We start from the raw sequence: 20,235 nt of genomic DNA on the forward strand, positions 1-20,235 counted from the left end.
ATCTTTTTATGTACTATTATATGCAAAATAGTACATCCCAGTATATAAATTTCAGTGGAAGACCTCTGTAGTATTAAAATAGATTTTTAATTGAATGTTAAAGTCATACTTTGAAAACTCAATTAGTGAAGCTCCATGTTTTTGGTTGCCCAGTGAAAACACACAATTTACTTTTGTCAATGTTTTAAAAACAGACTTGACAGTTCTATTTACAAATTAGTTTTAATTCTAGTTGCACAATGCTTAAACAACCAAAGTACATAAAATGTTTCCTCGTTGCTATAATAATTTTAATTAACTGTCATTTAAACTGGCACCGAAGGGTCGCTATTGTTGGTGAGGCCTGGCCTTTAATTGAGATGATGAGTGTGATGCAATATACTGGAAAACTGATATACACTACTGCAATTTCTCATTGACATTCAGGCCAAATTCTTTATAACACATTACCCAGTGTGTGTGTGTGTGTGTGTGTGTGTGTGTGTGTGTGTAATATTGCTGCTGTTTGATGGAAATGTTGGATCAAATTTAATTGCTTTATACTCTCCTAGTCATTTTACCAGATGGGCAATGATGTGTGGGGTTTTTTTCTTCAATAAATGTCATAGATGTAGAGTATCCCTTGACAAGTACTTGTGGTCAAGGTCTTTTGTTGTGCATCTTTCAGTCATTATTTAACTCATTTTTAAATAAGCCCTTTAAAATTGTTCTCCAGTGCATTAAAAGCCTGCTTTGTTTTATTTTTTTCTGAAAAGATCTCAGTATAATGAGTTCAAATAAATCTAATTTGTGACATATGTACTTAAAGACGTGTTGCCTTATATTGCATACCTAGTCTTCTCCATGCATGATGAGGAAACAAGACAAGCCTCTTCCTGCACCACCACCTCCTATACGGGATCCTCCTCCGCCACCACCAGAAAGGCCTCCTCCCATTCCACCAGATAACAGGTTAAATAGACACTTACATCATCCTGAAAGTGTGCCTTCCAGAGACCAGCCTATGCCACTTGAAGCCTGGTGTCCCAGAGAGGTTTGTGGGACTAATCAAATAGTGGGATGTCGAATAGCTGGAAGTGATGGTTCTCCCAAACCTGGACTCACTGCAAGTTCAAATATGAATGGAAGGCATTGTCGAATGGGATCTGATCCAATATTCCTGCGAAAACACAGACGTCATGATTTGCCTCTAGAAAGTGCCATGGTAAGTAACCTGCAGTGCAATCCATTAAGCTTAATTTTATTTAACAGTTTCTGGCTAAATCAAGTACTTTCTAAAATTTCCTTTCCTTTCCTTCTGAAGTTAATAATTAAAATGCTGGAAATAATTAACAGATTATTAAAATGTTCTTTTTAAAAGTTCCACAACTGTTAGTTTAATTTGAAGATTATGCAGTCCAAAATCTTGCAAAAGAAGAATGTCTCTCTAAACTTACTAAACTCTTAAAGTTGTGGATTGTTCCTCCAGCCTTCCTAGAATGTTCATTCATGGTAGGTATCAAATTATCATTCTTACAATAGCTTGCTGTTTCTGTTAATTTCTGTTTCACTCATTTTATGATTCTCCATATATTTCATTGTTTCTTTAAAAAAAAAAAAAGGTTTATTTAATTATTGCCAGAAACAACATGCCAGAATAAATATACATGTTGTCCAAAAATTATCTTTACATTTTCAATTGGATATAGAATTCAGATTGTAAAGATAATTTTCAGATACCCTGTATAACATTATGTCTCTGTGTAAAGCGTTTGGGCATTAGAATTACAACACAATTTCTTAGGTTTGTATTGATTTAGGAACTTATGCAAAGTAAATATTTAGCAGCTGTAGAGGGGAAAGGTCTTAGGGAATGCAGAAAATAATGCTTACACATTGTTGGAAAGGTATAACACAGCGAAATCCATCTCTTGCAGCTATTTTCAAATGGCCATCTAGGTAATGAGGAATATGATGTTCCACCTCGACTTTCACCCCCTCCTCCAGTTGCCTCAGTCATGCTGAATATGAAGTGAGTTTAATTTAAAATTTAACATGTTGACAACATAAACTGGGAGGAAAATTTGGGTCAGCTTCATCAGGTCTGATAATACTCTTAAAAGCTACAATACTACAATGATTTTAAATGGTTTCAAAAAGAATTAAGCATTGCCTTTTATATATTTTACAAGAAAATTAGATAAAACCTTGTTGGAGAAATACTATGTGGAAGTTAATGTGCTCTGATTTCTTTGAATCCTGTTGACTGGTAATTCAGGTTCAAAACTTAGAATTGGTGAGGCATGCAAACTGTTGTAAAATAATATTTTAAATGTGGTGGAATGTGAGTAAAATTTGTAGACCGTTGTCATAGCTACCCACCCTTCCACTCATCAAGCTATATGAAATAAGCAAGTTAGTAGAGCCCGCATCTCAGTGGAACTTGGAGTTAGTCCTCTCACAACTCTCAAAGAAACCTTTTGAACTACTACTATCCTCCCTGTCTCGTCACCTGGAAGACAGCCTTCTTGGTAGCTATTGTATCAGCCCAAATGGAAGGAGAATATTGTGCTTTAAGGGCAGACCTCTACAGGGACAAGGTCATCCTTAGACTGGACATTTTCTTTCTATCAAAAATAATGCCAGCTTTTCACCTCTGTCAGGACATTATATTGCCTGAATTGATGCAGAACTCAACCTCAGAGTTAGAGTGGCCCCTTCTTTTCCTTGATTTCAGAAGGGTTCTAGACTTTTATGTAGACATAACTGCGGGTTTCCACAATTGCTACAGGCTTTTTGTTGGTTTCCCTTGGGGAAGAAAGGACTGCCTGTTTGTTTGCCATGCTTCTCAAAGTGGATAGTTTCCACTATTCATCTGGCCCACAAAATGGCCAAGAGAGACCAACCAGAACATATGCACAGCCATTCCACAAGGGCCATGACTGTATTATCTGCCTTTTTCAGGGTGGTGCCTTTGGATGACATTTGTAGAATGGCTACATGGTCACAGCCTTTGACATTCATCCCACCACAGAATAGATGTGAGGTCCAGGGGCTGGTGCTGATTTTTGGAGAGCCATGCTGTTTTCATGTCTTACAGGACACTCCTATTTCCTATGGTTACTAGTATTTGTGTGAGTCAGGGATAACAAAGAAGCACAGATTGTCTACTTAACTGTAGTTTTTAGAGTGGTCATAAATCTGTGTTGGAACCTGGGGCACCTGTGCCCTTTCTGGCACACAAAGCTGTGTCAGAGGGCATGCGGCAAGCCATAACAGGGAGGGGCAGGAAGGCGTGTATGGCCGCCCCGGCTCCTTGCCGCAGTCTGGTTGTCCCGCGGTAAACCGAGCTGTGACAAGGAAGGGTGGTGCATGGCCCTTCTGGGTGGAAGCCCCACCCCTTCTGGTCAGAAGTTAGTGTACTTTGAAAATTCTCTGACTATGTAATCTGTTCAGATGCAATAGTCGGCATGGTTACAGTAGACCCACTGAGTCAAAGAAATACAACCACCCCTCCTTTCTTGCGGTCCGTGATCTTGAATATTTACGGAAGAGCGACCTCTGTAAATATGAATAGGGTGTGTTCGCAGGCACACACTCCATTCAAGCCTATAGGGCTTGAATATTGGCAAGTTTCCATTTTTGCGGGGGGGGGGCATCTGGAACAGATCCCTTGCAAAAATGGAGGGCCAACTGTAGTATTGACTTGACAAGTTCCCATTGATTCAGTGGATCTAGCCTTGTTGGTCTAATTTGGTTTTCATCGATTATATTTAAACAAGGTTGGACAGCCCCCAGAATACATTCCTCACACTGGACTGTCTGCCTTACATTAACTCTTTCTCAGAACCCACTACTGAATTGTATGAAAGGTAATAAGGTAACAGGGAGTGAGGTGGGGGTTGGACAGACATAAGGTCTGATTTGCACTCTAGAAATAATGCAGAATAATAATAATAATAATAATAATAATAATAATAATAGTTTTATTTGTATATTTTCCGCCTCTCCCTGCAGATGGAAGCGGGAGTACAACAATAAATTTAAAATTACAATTCAGTTAAAATACATTCATATGACATAAAATCCAAAAAAACACAGCAATAAATCAATCCTATAAAAAATTCAATATCAACATCTAGCTTCCCATACATGCTCAGAACGAAGTGTCTTCTTACAATTGTTATAGCAGATCAGGGGGATAGGCTCGCCGGAAGAGATCCATCTTGAGTGCCTTCTTGAAGGCATCTAAGGTGATAATAAGACAGATCTCCTCCGGCAAGCCATTCCACAATTTGGGAGCCATAGCAGTAAATGCCCTGTGGGAAGTTGATCTTAGTCTAGTCTTTGGGTAATCCAAGAGGTTCTTCCCAATTGTTCTGAGAGTGCGGGCAGATTGTGTAGGGAGAGGCGTTCCTTCAAGTAACTCAGGCCCAAGTCATGTAGGGCTTTAAAGGTAATGACCAATACTTTTTACTGCACCCGGAAACTAATCGGCAGCCAGTGAAGAGATTTTAGTACTGGTGTTATGTGGTCTGACCTAGGTGTTTTGGTGACCAATCTGGCTGCCGCATTTTGCACCAATTGAAGTTTCCGAACTTGGTACAAAGGTAGCCCCATGTAAAGCACATTGTAGAAATCAAGACGAGGGATTACCAATGCATGTACCACTGCTTCAAGGTCCTTTCGGTCCAGGAAGGGATGCAGTTGGCGTATCAGCCGAAGTTGGTACCAGGCACTTCTGGCCATCGCATCTACTTGAGTTTGACACTGCTTTAACTGCCATGGCTCAATGTTATGGAATTCTGAGATTTTGTAGTTTTGTGAAATATTTAGCCTTCTGTGTGAGAGAGCTCTGGTGCCACCACAACAAACTACAAATCCAGGATTCCATAGCACTGAGCCATGGCAGTTAAAGCAGTATCAAATTGTATTGTTACTGCAGTACAGCTTAAACCATATATCTCCCCATATTTGTGCATACGTATAGTCAGGATCCAGCAAGTGTCCTCTACTGAACAGAAAAGACAACAGAGAGACTTTCTGGTAAAAAATTGACTTCTATGTGCAATACTTATTTGATATTAAGCAAACTTATTTTTATTGATATAGTAACATGAAATACTTCATTAATAATATAGCATATAAAACTGTACTATTTGGCATGATTTTGAAATTTAAAAACTTGGAAAGCCTTGCTATTATGCATACAAAATTGTGAGTATGCTTTATACCAAAGAGATATTTTAATTCTGCGCCAGAAAAAAATGAATTCTTAGAAAGTGTATTATTAGCGTGATATACAATAATGTCCCTCTCCATCTCTTAGTTCCTCTTATAGATATGGTAGTGCTCAGTATGTGCAGAACTGTATATTGGATTTCTGTGTTGTATAGGTCCACAATATGGAAAAGAATTAATTTTATTTTTTAATAATAATCTCAGTCTTACAAACATATTTTCATACCATGCGGTTAGTACATTTTGAACAAGTGAAGTTTGCGTACAAAGAAAAAGAACATTCCATCTGATTTCCCCCATATTCTCCAGTTTGTCCATCAGAAAAAAGTTGCTAAGTGCAGGAGATGGTGGGGGCGGGGGCAGTTAATGCCATTCTATTTAGTATCTTGCCAAAACGTTTAAACTTGAATATTTAGTTGAAACATGTTTTATTTACGTCATTGTTTTTTATTTATTTGTTGTATATTTGGTGGGGTACAGACAAGAGGCACAAACCTCTTGTCTTTTTTTGTTTCAACTATATGATATCCTTTGGCTCCCTCTGCAGAAGGTGGTTAAATATTGCATCACAGAAATTTCACATTCATTGATTTCATTTTTCACTGGGGATCTATGTCCAATAACTGTCAATAAAACATGTTTTCTGATTCACATTTTTTTAAAATGTTAGTTTTTAAAGCTGTAGAAATTAGTAACTTATAGGGTCTTGTGAACTTCAGGTTTTATATAATGTATATTGAACTGTCTTCCACATTTGCTTTTAAAAATATGTAACAAGCACAGTGCCTAAGATGAACATATGATGATACTACCTTTCACAATTTGATCAGCAACTGAATGACAAATGAAAATGAAATCTGACCTGAGGCAGCTTGCACACATGAGGGGTGTGTGTGTGTGTGAAAAATTTTGAGTGCAAAACAGTTGCTGGATAAAGGATTAAATACGCCCGCTCTTTTCCCTTTTCTCTTGCTCTGGAACGCAAAACTTGTGTTGCTTCTAGCTACTTTTCACCTTTAAGGGGATTTTTACATACGTTTTCATGTAATGTAGTTTATCCCTAAAGTAATAAAAGTGGAAGTGGGCAGATTTCATTAAATATACCATGAGTTTTTTTCATTTTATGTTAATGCACTTATTTCCTCTACAGCCAGTTTTTTTAAGTCTGTAATTTCATTGATTTTTTTTTTAAATAGTTGTGTTTTAGCGGGGGGGGGGAATTGAAACAATACACTTTGAACGTTTGTATAGCTGTTTCTGGCATTCTTTCATAAATTTCCTATAAATAATAATAAATAAAACTTTTATTTCTATCCCACTTTTTGTTAAAAACAAACAAAGCGGCTTACAAAAGTTAAAATACATCCATATATACAAAATATCCCCCCTTAAAAGACAATTAAACAGTATAGAATTTAAAATTACATAACAATTAAAACCAATAAAAGTGGCAGAGAAATAATAAAACTTTTATTTCAAATTCTTAAATTCTCTCTCTCTCCACCCCCCCCCCCCCAGGTGAAGATTGTGGGGTGGAATCATTCCTCTCTCTTTTCTTTTTCTTTTTTGGCCTCATGGTTTCTTTTATTCCAAAGTGTATTGTCATGGCAGTCACAAATATAGTTTAACCTTTAATTATGAGTTCTTGTTATTTGTTATTTCAGTAAAACAGTATTCATTTTTGAGTATAGAACTTACTAATGCACAGTTGTACTGCTTAATGGTTTATAAAATAAGTTTATATCAAGTTCTTCAGTGCCATGTTCCTGTGTTTTAATATTGGTGCATTTGCACTGTATCATTCAGATTCTTTTGAAGAAAATTACTGTGTTAAAACTTTCACTGTCTGATGGCCTCATAACCTTAATACTTAGTTGAAGAAGCACAAGGAGTTTCAGTTTTGCATGTCTGATAGAGAAATGAATAGTTATTAGATAAATGGAAGAGCCTTGTGAAAGGAGGAGAAAGGGGAGAGCAAACTGTCATCGTACCTCACATTGTGGGTTTGTTGTAAAAATAAAATGGGAGACTTCATTTGACCCATCTATAAATGTGATGTTATATGTATACTTACTCTAACTAAGAAGACTTATCAGGGTTTGATATACTTTTTTCTTGAGGTCGTCTGTTCCTGTTATAAATTCTCTCCCTGAAAAACCAAGGGAAAATGTAGAAGAAGATGAATACAAGATTCCTTCATCCCATCCTGTTTCTTTGACCTCACAGTCACCTCATTGTCATAATATAAAGCCTCATATTCGGTAAGGTTATTTCAAGACACCAATCAGGGTGATGTCAATGTCTTACAAACTGTTCCTTCCACATTACTAAAACCATGCAGGTACCATTCAGAATGTCATTTTGCAGCATCTTGCCTGATAAAAAGATCTAAAGGTTTTGAAAGCTTGTGTCAATTTCTGTCCTCTTTTAGTTGGCTTAATAAATGTTTCATACCAATGTAGATTTTATACTTTAGCATAATTGTATAACAGGTTTTAATTATATTGATGGAGTACTTCAGCTTAAGGGGACCATAGCTACTGCTTTCATACTAAATAAAAACAACAACAATACAATAGTAAGTGGTTAGTGTAACTCTCCTTCAGGGGTAATCTTGTACATTTTATCCTCTATTTTATTTTAACCCCCTCTTTTTAAAAATAAACACTGCATGTCAAGGGTGTTTGTTGTGAATCAGAAAGTTTAATTCAAGTATCTGCTTTAGCTTTTAGTAAACGCAATTTAATTATTTATCTACATAGAATCTCACCTTTTAGAAATATATGTGATAATAACAAATGCAGATTATTTCTGATTGGATAATTAGGTCATAAACAGGTCTGTGTGCTTAGAGCTAGATGTAGGGAGATAGACTTTGTCTTATTGTGAAAGCATCTCATTTTATTTTGTTGGTTACACAGTAGAATAGCTTTATATATATTACAGAGTTTTGTCAAATCTTTTTCTAACAGTTCATACTTTGTGTGAGGATTTCTGCTGTTATCAAATGGATATCATTGTCAAATTGCAGGTGTTTGGTTGAAATTTCATTGTACTGTACTTCATTTGAAGGTGAAGGCTGTAAGTCAAAAACAAGAATCAGAAATTGTAGTTCTTTCTATTTTTTCCCCTGTAAAGCAAGGTATTGATTTTAAAAACCAAAACTTTCATACATTGAAGCGCTCTAAAGTTTCAGTATACATTTAGTTTTAGCCATCTACTTTGCTGGCACCTAGTCATTAATACATTAGTCTATATTGTAATGTTCAATAGAGAATCTTACCTATGTGGTGTAATAGGACATTAGGGTAAAGGTAAGGGTATTCCCCGTTGACAAGGTTGTCAAGCCATGTCTAACCATAGGGAGTGGTGCTCATTTCCATTACTAAGCCGAAGAGCCAGCATTGTCAAAGACATGATTGCACAGAATACTGTTTAGCTTCCCATTGGAGTGGTACCTATTTATCTACTTGTATTTGCGCGCTTTCAAACTGCTAGGACTAGTGATGGGAACTCACCCCATCATGCAGCACTTGGGCCTCAAACTGCCAACCTGCTGATCTTACAGTCAACAGAGTCAGCGTCTTAACCACTTGAGCCACCACATCCCTTTTAATAAGACATTACGTTCTGGTAAACAGAATTGTCAGTAGGTGGTAATTCTATTGAATTCTACTGCTTTATTTCTGTTTGGCATATTGATCCCAGAAAATGATATCTGGCTGGTACCTGTTCAGTATTTTTGATATCATAATGTGGAATTAATGACCTTGTAAATGTTGGTATTTGCATTTATGATCACAACCGTATTGCCACAGTCTGCAAATCCCCCCTAAAACACATCTTAGAAGTCAGGCAGCTAAAAGGCAGCTACACCAGCATGATTGCACAGAACACTGTTTACCTTCCTGTTACTTGCTTATGCGGTGATTTGTGTAGTTCTGGAATATGGGGTGCTGATGGTTGACATGTCCAGCTGCCTCCTTCCCACAAGCTGTTGTGAACCATTCTATGGCAGGGCATCATGTCACAGCTGCTTGCCGCAGTACATCTTGTTTGTAGAAGGGGGCTGGACACATCATCCCTTAGTGTCTTGTTCACCAGTGCCAAAGAATTTCTTTGTTTGGTGTGACTTTTTCAGTGTGGGTTTTAGGTCAGATTGGAAAATGGATTGTAGCTACATCACCCACACAGGATCTTGGCAGATGTTTCTATCTTTTTGTTAGAAGTAAAGAAGATAAGTACTGACTATATATATATATATATATATATATATATATACACACACACACACACACACACATATACACACACACACATACATACATACACACACTCTCTAAAAAAAATTAAAACTATTTTGTGTTGCCTTGATCTTAATTTTATATTTAAAATCTGCATCTGACAAACCATTTTTAAAGTGAGCAAATAGGGCTAATTTTAAAAGTTAGAATCATGATGGCTTAATGAATTAATAGTCATCCTGGTAAATTGTCTGCTTTCATGTGACTAACATCAAAGTGTATTTGTTTATCTCTGCTTTCAGTTTATGTGAGAATGGTCAGTGCTCTGGAATAATTACTGAAACTCACAACTCTGCCTCTGAGATGAAACGTTTGAAACAGCCAGAAATGGGTATGTCCTCTTATCTTTGTTCCTTCAGAGTGAGAGACAAAATATTACTTTTTATTATTACTGTTTTATCACTATTATAATTGCCATTATTACTGTGTTATTACTATTTTGAAAAGGCTCCTTTTGTTGTTCAGGAGAAGCCTTTGAGTCGATGGTCTCAATACCTTTACCACCTGCACGGCCTCCTGTGAGAGAGAATCTGAAACATAGCACAGGACTCAACAGGACTCCCTCTGATTATGATTTGCTGGTGCACCCCCCAGGTTGTATATTCTTTTCCCCCCCATTAATAAAAGTACTTTTTGCCTTGCAGACTAGCTGGGGGAGGGGAATAATATAATCCATGTAATCTATTCATAGACTGGAATAGTTGAATAAATTTATAATTTATAATAAATTTATAATAAAATTTTTATTAGTACCAATCAGTGGTACTGTTTTTCACCATTTCTACATGTTTATATTTGATATCAGAGAAAGCATATGCTTTCTCTAGATGTGGTCACTTAATCAATTAAAATATATGAAGTTGAAGGCTTTCATGGCTGGCATCCATAGTTTTTTGTGGGTTTTTCGGGCTATGTGGCCACGTTCTAGAAGAGTTTCTTCCTGACGTTTCGCCAGCATCTGTGGCTGGCAATTAAAATATAATTGATCAAATTTTAACTGAAATTGGCAAAATATTCTTTGATGTCTTTTAGAATGTGTACATACCAAAATGTTTGGGGAGGAAACATATTTTTTGTGCTTCTTGGAAAAGTACAGTGTTCCAGAGACTTAGGTGGCTACTGTTCTACAGTGTACCTTCCACATTTTCTAGGGTTAGGGGCATAGGTCTGAAAGTGGAAAAAACCACAAATGAAAAAAACACTATTTTTTTAACCTGAGAGAACACTTCTAAGAATTTCTAGGTCTTTCAGGGCAATTCTGTGGTCAAGATCTGCTAGACATTGAGCATGAAATTGTGTTTAAGGGCATAGAAAAGTGTTCTCTTTAGGAATCTTTAGGGCTTCCAGCATGACTTTTGGCAGAAGTTGAAAATAGAGTCATACAGGACGACCTAGAGATTCTTATAGAGAACATACTAATCAAATCTGTGAATAATCAAATTCACAAAAGTTAAAGCTACAAATGTGGAGGGCCAACTGTATATCCAGTTCCTCTCCCAAAGCTCTTTTGAATTTTGGGAAACAATTTATTCTTTAGCATTACAAATTACTTCTAGAATAAAGACTTGTGAGCTTTGCTACATATGCAATTCCTTGCATAGGTTTTTGTATCTTGGGCTGTAACATCAGTAGCACATATGTTAAGTTAGCACAGAGATAAAGATTAGATCTGTATACTAATAATACATTTGTTGAAATCCTAGTTTTGAAACCTTTGCTTAACAGTAGTTTCAAAAATAATAAACCTATGAATCCTGATCATATTTCTTGTATTTTGAATTGTTTTTCAGGCTCTTGCTTCTTAATCTGTCAATATGCATTTTCTGATAATGGCACTATATGCTGGTTTATGTTGAGATTTTGTAACATTTTTTATTATTATTTCCTTTCATCAGAGTGTACAGTCTTTAAGGCATAGTGACAAATGTGCAAGCAATTTTAAAACCCAGAAAGGAATGTCTAAAAATAATAAAATGGATTGAATATAGTAAAAGGTCAACTTCTGCATAATAGAAGTCATTCTAATACTTTTATTAGAATTCTGTAATACAAAATAAAAGTATAATAGAAAAGAACAGTATACCTTTAGAAACAAAAGGAAGAAAAATGAATAAAGAAATAAGAAAAAATAATAGTAAGGAATACAGGGGACTTCCACAATCTTTTCTTTAGATGCTATAGCATAATCAAGCCTCCTCCATCTTAAAAAAACAAACACCTTTTTCTATAGTCTATCAGTATTTCATAATGTAAAAATTGTCAAACTTACTGTATACATTGGACTATAAATCGACCTCATGCTTAAGGCGATGGCAGATTTTGAGGTCAAAATTATGAATTTTGATAGGACCTGTGGGTAAGTTGGGGGTAAAACTTAGGGACATGGAATGAAGGCTGTAAAGGACAAAGCAAAGGAAAAAATGCCAACCAACTTACAAAATTCCAGCAGGCATAACTATTTGTGCTCACACTAAAGGCTGGATGGATGAGATAGTAGCAGTCCTTCCAGAGCAGAATATATATCTCTATCTATCTGTCTGTCTATCTATCTATCTATCTGATTTAAAGTACGGTACTTACATTGACCTGTGGATAAGTCAACTCAAGAGTTTTTTTGGGGTCAATTTTTTAACCCAAATTTCTAGACATATACATGAGTATATACCGTAAGTACTTGTCCTATAAAGAGTTAATCCAAGGTTAGTTTTCCAGTATCTATCCATTAATAATAGCTGATAACAATAAATTCCATTTAAAGAAAACTGTTCTCCTCTCTTCATAGTTCAAATAATAAGCTTCATCAATTACTATCTCCACTTTCACTTCCCTGAAATTTAATATTTAAACATTGATCACCTCATTAAAATTAATTCATAAATTAATCTCCTATTAGTGCCATTTAAACCCTATTTAATTATACGTTTAATTATACGTTTTATACATTGGTCCCCTCCCCCCACTAAAAACTGACAGTATACAAATCGAGACAAACCCAGCACAATTAACAATATATGTGTTTGGTATAATTTCCACAGCCATCTCCCCATCTAATCTCAAACTCCTCAGTAATCAATTGACAGTCTTTTCCTTCAGTCTCATCAATGCTCCTTCATCACAGCTTCAACATTCTCATTTATAATTTTCAAACTTCCAAAATTCTCTGTTATAGTAGCCTGATCTTCATCCACCTGTTCACAGGAACCTTCTTATTCATCCTTTAGAAGCATTATGTAGCCTCTGGCTTCTACTTCTAAAAAATTAACTTCGAATGTTTCCTCTGGTTCTTCATCTGATATTAGCACCACAAAATCTCATTTTTCCTTTCCATCACCTAGCAATATATCTTGCAATTCCTCATTATACATATCAGTTTGCCTCTTCCATCCCACACTCCCCAGGTTGTCCAAAACATTCTGTGTCATTTGGTATCCCAATCTCCTCATCAAGGGCCTTTGACCTAGCGTTTAGCATTCTCCTCTTATTGCACTAAGCACTGTTTGAAAAAAAAGTTGACTGTCCAGAGCTACAAGGGGTGCTCCCCTTCTTTTTTGAGACACAGACATTCTTCCACATCTGTAGCTGAAGCACCTGATAAACAAAAACCAACTTTACCGGGGTTGGTTTGGTTTTTTTAAATTATTTTTTCCAATCCAGTGCCTCCTTTTGTCAAAACAAATACATTTTTTTACAATGTGTCTGTTATATAATCCAAATGTAATAACTGCAAATTAATTAAATCCTATATTAAACAAAATTGATGTTTCATATATGATTGTTACTAACCCTTTTGTTGGCGGGATAACTTTTAGTTATCACAAGCTTTGTTATTTCCAATTCTATTTACACTTTATGCCAATAAAAAAGTACAACTAAAATTAAAGATTAACCAAGTCTCTCCTTACTTCTAAAAGAAGGTAGTTTACCAAGATGACTTACCAGATGAGTCCAAGATTTCTGTAATCCAGATACTGAAAAACAGAAACTAAAAGCCAGATGTTAAATAAAGAAAGGAAGACTTTGAATCCAGTGTCCATAAAGAGCTTCTCAGATTTCAGGTTTTTCAGATAGTCAATGGCATGTTGATGAACCCAGCCCCCTCACGCACAGTTTTGCCTACCACTTCTTGTGGTGTACACAGCAACTGCTTGGTAATGAGGTCCTGTGGGCAATCCCTTAGATCTTCCCTTGATCTAGGAAGATAAATTGCCAGCCAGAGTTTATGTCCAGTCAGTTGAAAGCTGCTGTTGCTTCTTTACCTGCAGAGCCCCGCAGAATGAGAAAGCTACAACCCACCATTCCCCATAAGTTCCCTCCTTCTATATAATGAAAGTGAGGCTTACAGTTTAATTATGGAATCACTGACCCTCTAGATAAATTTTGGAGGAAGAAGTTATTTTCATGGACAGAGATTATTAATTATCATGTTTAGTTTTGATTATACCATTAAGGAAGATTTGCTTATATAACCGATTCTTTTTCAATGCAGGTGAAGATGCGCCTGACAATCCACCTCCCTCTCTTCCTCCTCCACCACCACCTCCTGCACGCCATAGCCTTATTGAACAAACAAACCCACTTGTTGCAGGAAGCAGACCTCTGTCTGGGCATGAGCTATACCTTCCTCCTGCTGGTAAGAAGAGAGCAGAAGCATACTTTTTCTTGTAATAAGATACGTAGCCAGGAAGAGAAAAACCTGTCATCAAATTTTTAGCTGTCTCAGCTGGATTGCACTTTTAAATTTTAGTGTTGAAGTAACATAGAAGATGATAAAAATCTTGTTTTCTCAATATTTCACAAAATAGACTTATTAAGCTGGGACTTCAGCTATACAGACATTGCAATAAAATAGGAATATTGTCCACAACACAGTGACCTGTAAGTACAAAATGATGACAAATATTTTAGTACACTGTCTCAAAGGCGTTGGAGAGATTCATTAGGAAGATGTGGCAGAATGACTTTCTTGGAATTGTCTGTATTTGTAAAATGAAAGTCTTACTATTTTGAGGATTAAAAATTATAACTTATATCTAGTCGACAGTGTTGTTTTGTGTTAAGTCGTAAGATAATAGAGAGCCTCCTGGTGAAGACCTCTAATTACTGTATATACTCATGTATAAGTCTATTATTATTATTATTATTATTATTATTATTAACCTTTATTTATGAAGCGCTCTAAATTTACACAGCATTGTACATGCAATCTTTTTAGTTAGACGGTTCCCTGCCCTCAGCTTACAATCTAAAAAGACATGACACAGAAGGAGAAGGGAGTGGTGGAGGGAAAGGATAAGAGGTCCAGCAGTTCCTCTCTACCTCCAAGGCCTGGACCAAGGCAGATGGACTGGAGGGAGGGCTTGGCTTCATAATGGATGGTTAATCATTTTCCAGGGAAAATACATACTCTCAAGTAGGATAATGCATATACAGTACATAGCGATACAGGAAATGGTTTGATAAATAGGCACCAAAAGAACATCAAATAGTAAGCGACAATTATGCAATGCCTGGGAAGGCTTCTCTGAACAGGATGGTTTTCAACTCCGTTTTGAAGCTAGTTAAAGAAGTGATGGCTCTTGCTTGTGGGGGAAGAAGGTTCCAGGAGTGAGGGGCAGCGAGTGAAAAGGGGCGAATCCGGGATGGGGCAGAGGAAATCCTGGGCTGAGACAGCAGACCTTGACTACCAGAACGGAGGGCCCTGGTGGGAAGGTGAGGAGAAAGAAGGTCTGATAAGTAAGGAGGGGCCAGTCCATGGAGGGCTTTAAATGTCGACAGCAGGAGCTTATACTGAATGCGGAAAGGGAGGGGGAGCCAGTGAAGGGATGCCAACACAGGAGAGATGTGGTCAGAGCGGTGGGTGGAAGTGATAATGCGTGCAGCTGAATGCTGAACAGAGATTAAAGGACGGAGGTGAGAAAGAGGAAGCCCAGCCAAGAGGATGTTACAGTAATCAAGTCGTGAGATCACTAGGGCATGGACCAGGATCTTGGCAGTAGAGGCGGAGAGATATGGTCGGATTTTGGCAATATTGTACAAAAAGAATCGACAAGCCTTGGCTGTGGTCAGGATCTGAGGGATACACGACAGAGAAGAATCAAAGATAAAACCAAGACTGCAGGCTTGCTGGACTGGTTGAATAGAAATGTTGTCCACAGAGACAGAAAAGGAGAGTTGAAGGGTGGGTTTAGGAGGAAAGACAAGAAGCTCCATCTTGGACATGTTGAGCTTCAAACGCCGATTGCGCATCCACTGCGAGACAGCTGTGAGGCAAGATGAAACTTGCTGTTCAAGCCTTGGAGAAAGGTCAGGGGCGGAAAGATACAACTGGGTGTCATCGGCATACAGATGGTAGGAAAAACCAAAAGAGCTGATGAGTTTTCCTAAGGACAGTGTGTAGAGAGAAAACAGAAGGGGACCCAGAACAGAGCCCTGGGGAACTCCAACAGATAAGGGAACAGGAGAAGAAGTCTGGCCCCCTGCAACTACTGCAAAAGATATGCCAGACAAGTAAGATCTAAACCAGTCGAGAACAGAGTCTGAGAACCCAAGGTCAGAGAGTATGTCAATTAGGAGAAAGTGATCAACAGTGTCAAAGGCTGCAGACAGATCAAGAAGGATGAGAACAGACTAGAAATTTTAGTAAAATAAGTGACCCCAAAAACCTGAGTTGACTTATAAATGGGTCAATATAGTATTGTACTGTAACTCTTATTTATTTAAAAAGGAACTATCCCCTGGTGAAAAGCAAGAGAATAATCTGTCCTGGAAGCACTGACTTCCCTCTATTCTCTCAGCAATCAAGCTTTTAATATGAGCACAAACAGTGATGTCTCCTGGAATTTTTAATTTCTTTGGAATTGTTTTCCTTTGCTTCATCCTTTACATCCTTTGTTACATGGCCCTAAATTTTACCCTCGACTTATCCACGAATCATATCAAAACCCATAATTATGGCTCCAAAACCTGCCCTTGACTTATACATGAGGTCAAGTATATACAGTATGATTTGTTGGTTTAAAATATTTTTTTTCTTGCTCTTCTGTCAATAAGTGATTTATAAGATCAGTAATAAAATTATTCATGCCTCCAAGCTTACATTTTAAAAGGCACAATAGAATTAAAAAGAGGTAGTGAGAGGAGGAATGGCACAAGAAATTAGTTATAATTTCTTACAGTGACAGATGGAATGCAAACAGCTTAAGAACAGGAGGAACCAAAAGTTGCTGCCTTTCATCTGATATCCATTGCTTACCATCTTCTTCTGCTGATGCCCATTGTAGATTCGGTGAAGATAGGAGCTACTTGGAGCTGGTTTCTCAAAATTGGTGAAGTGACGATACTCTTAGGAGTGAGGAAGTTTCAGCCTTACATTTGCATATCTTACAGAACTGGCAGTTCAATTTTTAAATAGGCTGGCAGCAAAGAGCAGCTTCTGGTTGCTCCAGCTGCAGTCAGTCTGGGACTGCGGTGACTGTATGGCCTTCTCTTAAAGCAGGCCGCCACAGTCCCAAACAAGCCACTAGCAAGAAAATTTTTTGTGGCCTCAGAGTGGCTTCCAGCCACTCCAGGGGCATGCATCATTTGCACACCATGCCTCCAAAGTGGCCAGAAGCTTCTCCTTTTGGCCCATCTGTTTTGGACCTTACTCTATGAAAATGAATCAATTGATTGTATGAATTTAAATAACTATACTTTATTAAGGGACTTGGGAGAAGTACAGCTCATCTATTTTAACGATGTTTGGCTGTTTCACAAGATGCCTCACCCAAATGCTACAGCTTTTTACTAGACCCTCTGTGTCACATTCCCCCCACATTCCAGGGAGTATGCTGGTCCTTATGCACACTTTTTTAAAAAATTTAACTTAAGGGACACACAGAACTGAGATTTTGAGAAAGCGGTGACAATTCCTAATGTGTGAGTGGCTTTTTACTTATTATTAGTGTCAAAGCAGCAGATCTGGTTGGGAACAACAGCTACAAAGATTTTTTTTTGCATGGAAAGGGCAAAACAGGGAAAGGTATGTTGCATCTTCTGGCACCTTAAGAGTTGGAGGTTAAAATTCGGTGCTCCAGCTTTCATTTGAAACAGTGGCTTCTGATAGATTTGGAAAACTATGGTTTGGAGTAAATCTCAGCTAGCATTAACTGTAGTTTACCTGATTTAAAAATGATAACATCCATGGAAGCAGGTTAGATCTACAGTGGAAGTGGGGATGGCAGAAGCCATGGCACCTTTGAATTAAATGTGTAATTTGTATTCCTTACTGATATTTAAATTCTTCCAAACAAAAAATTTCAAAAAACTCTGTTTTTTTTATATAGATCTTTTCTTTGATCCTGTAAATGGCTTAGTTCCATTGCCACCTGTTCGAAGGTTAACTGGTGAAAATATGAAAACTCACAGAACATCACAAGACTATGACCAGCTTCCATCTAGTTCTGGTAAGGAAACCCCAGTATACAAGATCCAATATGCATGGCTTTGTAGAGCTGTCCCTCTGTCACGTTCATTGTATCATAACAAAATAAGAACAATTATTAATATTTGGCTTCCAAAGAGAAATTACAAGTTAAGTTTTAAGATTCAAAAGTGCTTGTGACACCCTAAGTATGCTTTAGTTTTGCTGCACAAAGATAAAACTCTAATTCTGGTTACTCCATGCTTTCTTCCTTTCAACAATATAATTGGGCTCTATGAGGACACTTTTTGTCATTGCTGTTGTTAGACAATTAGGATTCAGAAAAAATGTTGTCAGCCACAGATCTTGCAGTCGAGCTCAACTACAGTTTCATCTACTCTTCGAGTAGATCATTTGATAGGCTCCAGTGGTAAATTTACTGTATTTCATTTCACTGTTTTGAGAGGCCTTGCCAGTTTTGCATTTGCTACAGAATGTATGTTCTGCTGTGCCAGTTACTGCTCTTTTCCTTAAAAATTACAGCTCTCCACCAACTTAATTATTGTTTTATAACAAAATGTTACACATTAAAAAAAAACACAATTCTACCCATAGGACTTAAGACCATTATATGTGATGAGTTTACTTGAGTTAAAACACTCTTGTTTGATTTGTCCATTGAAAATAGTATGATTGAAGAGACCCTTAATTTTGGCTGATTTCATGCCACATGTATTTTTAAATAAACTGACCTTACTTCCTGAGTGATACTCAAATTGGATCATAGTTATCCTTCAGATGGTACACTTCCCCAAATGTATGTTAAGAAAAGTTAAATAAAAATGTGTATATTAGGAAAAGGCTTGTACCCAAAATAAATTTGGATGATTAAATAAATAAATAAATAAATGCCTTTTCTATACATGTAAACTTGATGGGAAAGTAGACAAAATGGACTTACTAAATACACGCAAAACTGGGACAGAAAGATACTGAATTGTCCATCGCTCCCTTTGCATCTGTGGATTATTATATAGCTAATAGGCACATGAACCACTTTGGATCCTACACAGGGAGAAAGGACCAATATACATCATAAGAATAAATAGTTTTGCATCATACTCACAATTCATATAAAATGTCAGTTTTAATGTTTGGCTGTGATGTGATCTACTTTGATGGGGAAAATATCAACTCTAATTTAGTGACATCTCTGTCATCCCCGTGATCTATCTTCTTAAATTATTTCACACTTTGTCAGGTACAGATTTTTATACATTTAGGAAGTGATTTTTTAAAAATGAAAATGCCATATGATAAACTAGATTTACTGCAAATACGTTCACAAATTTTTGTTCTAACAATTTTTTTTTTCTACAGATGGTTCACAAGCACCAGCCAGACCTCCTAAACCACTTCCTCGCAGGACTGCTCCAGAAATACACCATAGGAAGGCACATCATTCTGACTCATCTATAGAAAATGTTGATGCAAAAATTGCAAAACTTATGGGAGAAGGCTTTTCATTTGAAGAAGTGAAGAGGGCACTTGAAATCGCCCAAAATAATCTTGATGTAGCACGGAGCATACTGAGAGAGTTTGCTTGTTTTCCTCCAGCAATTTCCCAGCGTCTTAACCTATAGCAGTATGGAAACATTACATCATACCAGTTCTCCATATGTTGGAATGTGAATATAAGAAGTAACATGCAAGTGTGAAATGCAGTTCAAAAGAGGTGTTCTTCTCTAAGCATCTTTGAAGAGCTGAAGTGCAGCAGTTTTTCCCCCCAGAATAAGATAACTGCTCAGTTCAAGATATAAGTGGATTGAGTGTTCTGTATTTTTGCTAGCCATACTTATTGAATCAGGGTTGAACTGACAAATAATTTAAAGTTTACTTCCCATGAACTTTTAATCTGTGAAATGCTTTTTTCATGTTTACAAGGTGGTGAGTGACCGTTTCCAAGCTGAAAGTCCTCCTGTGTTCTTGTTCATATTTTTTTATTCTTGTCTGGCATTTCTTACTGTTTTTGTAATTGTTTGTCCCATCAAACAAGTCAGTTATCTTTTTAAATGCACTCCATTTTGATTTTGATTTAATTATTATATTTTTCATCACAGCAGCAAGCAAATGCAAGAAGAATGTGGCCTTCATTGCTGACTCCCCCCTTCCCCCACCAGTAAACCTTTGCTATTTAGAGAGTGAAGTGAATGTGTACTGCATTGTCTTGTTTGGTCCATCTTTTTAAAGGCATTTTGACTGCAGTATTGGGTATCTTTTCTTTGATATGTGGCTAGTAAGATTTAAAAT

General features: G+C 37.0%; 1 protein-coding gene across 4 annotated transcripts in view; it reads left to right on the top strand.

Annotated features, from left to right (window-relative positions):
* The window catches only part of CBLB (Cbl proto-oncogene B), a 130,983-nt gene extending 110,981 nt beyond the window's left edge, over window positions 1–20,002 (top strand). For 3 of the 4 annotated variants that reach the window (XM_089512349.1, XM_089512352.1, XM_089512350.1), the window contains exons 12-19: window positions 836–1,204; window positions 1,917–2,011; window positions 7,341–7,481; window positions 9,767–9,855; window positions 9,990–10,118; window positions 14,011–14,154; window positions 17,849–17,968; window positions 19,306–20,002. In XM_089512349.1, the coding sequence (XP_089368475.1) occupies window positions 836–1,204; window positions 1,917–2,011; window positions 7,341–7,481; window positions 9,767–9,855; window positions 9,990–10,118; window positions 14,011–14,154; window positions 17,849–17,968; window positions 19,306–19,568 (1,350 nt within the window). In that variant the 3' untranslated portion in view covers window positions 19,569–20,002. The remainder of the gene's footprint in view (window positions 1–835; window positions 1,205–1,916; window positions 2,012–7,340; window positions 7,482–9,766; window positions 9,856–9,989; window positions 10,119–14,010; window positions 14,155–17,848; window positions 17,969–19,305) is intronic. The other variant, XM_089512353.1, reaches the window with a different exon arrangement.
* Window positions 20,003–20,235: the final 233 nt, after the last annotated feature.

This window comes from Sceloporus occidentalis, unplaced genomic scaffold, assembly GCF_023333645.1.
Source record: "Sceloporus occidentalis isolate IW3139 unplaced genomic scaffold, rSceOcc1.0.p SCAF_2, whole genome shotgun sequence".
Lineage (NCBI taxonomy): Eukaryota > Metazoa > Chordata > Lepidosauria > Squamata > Phrynosomatidae > Sceloporus > Sceloporus occidentalis.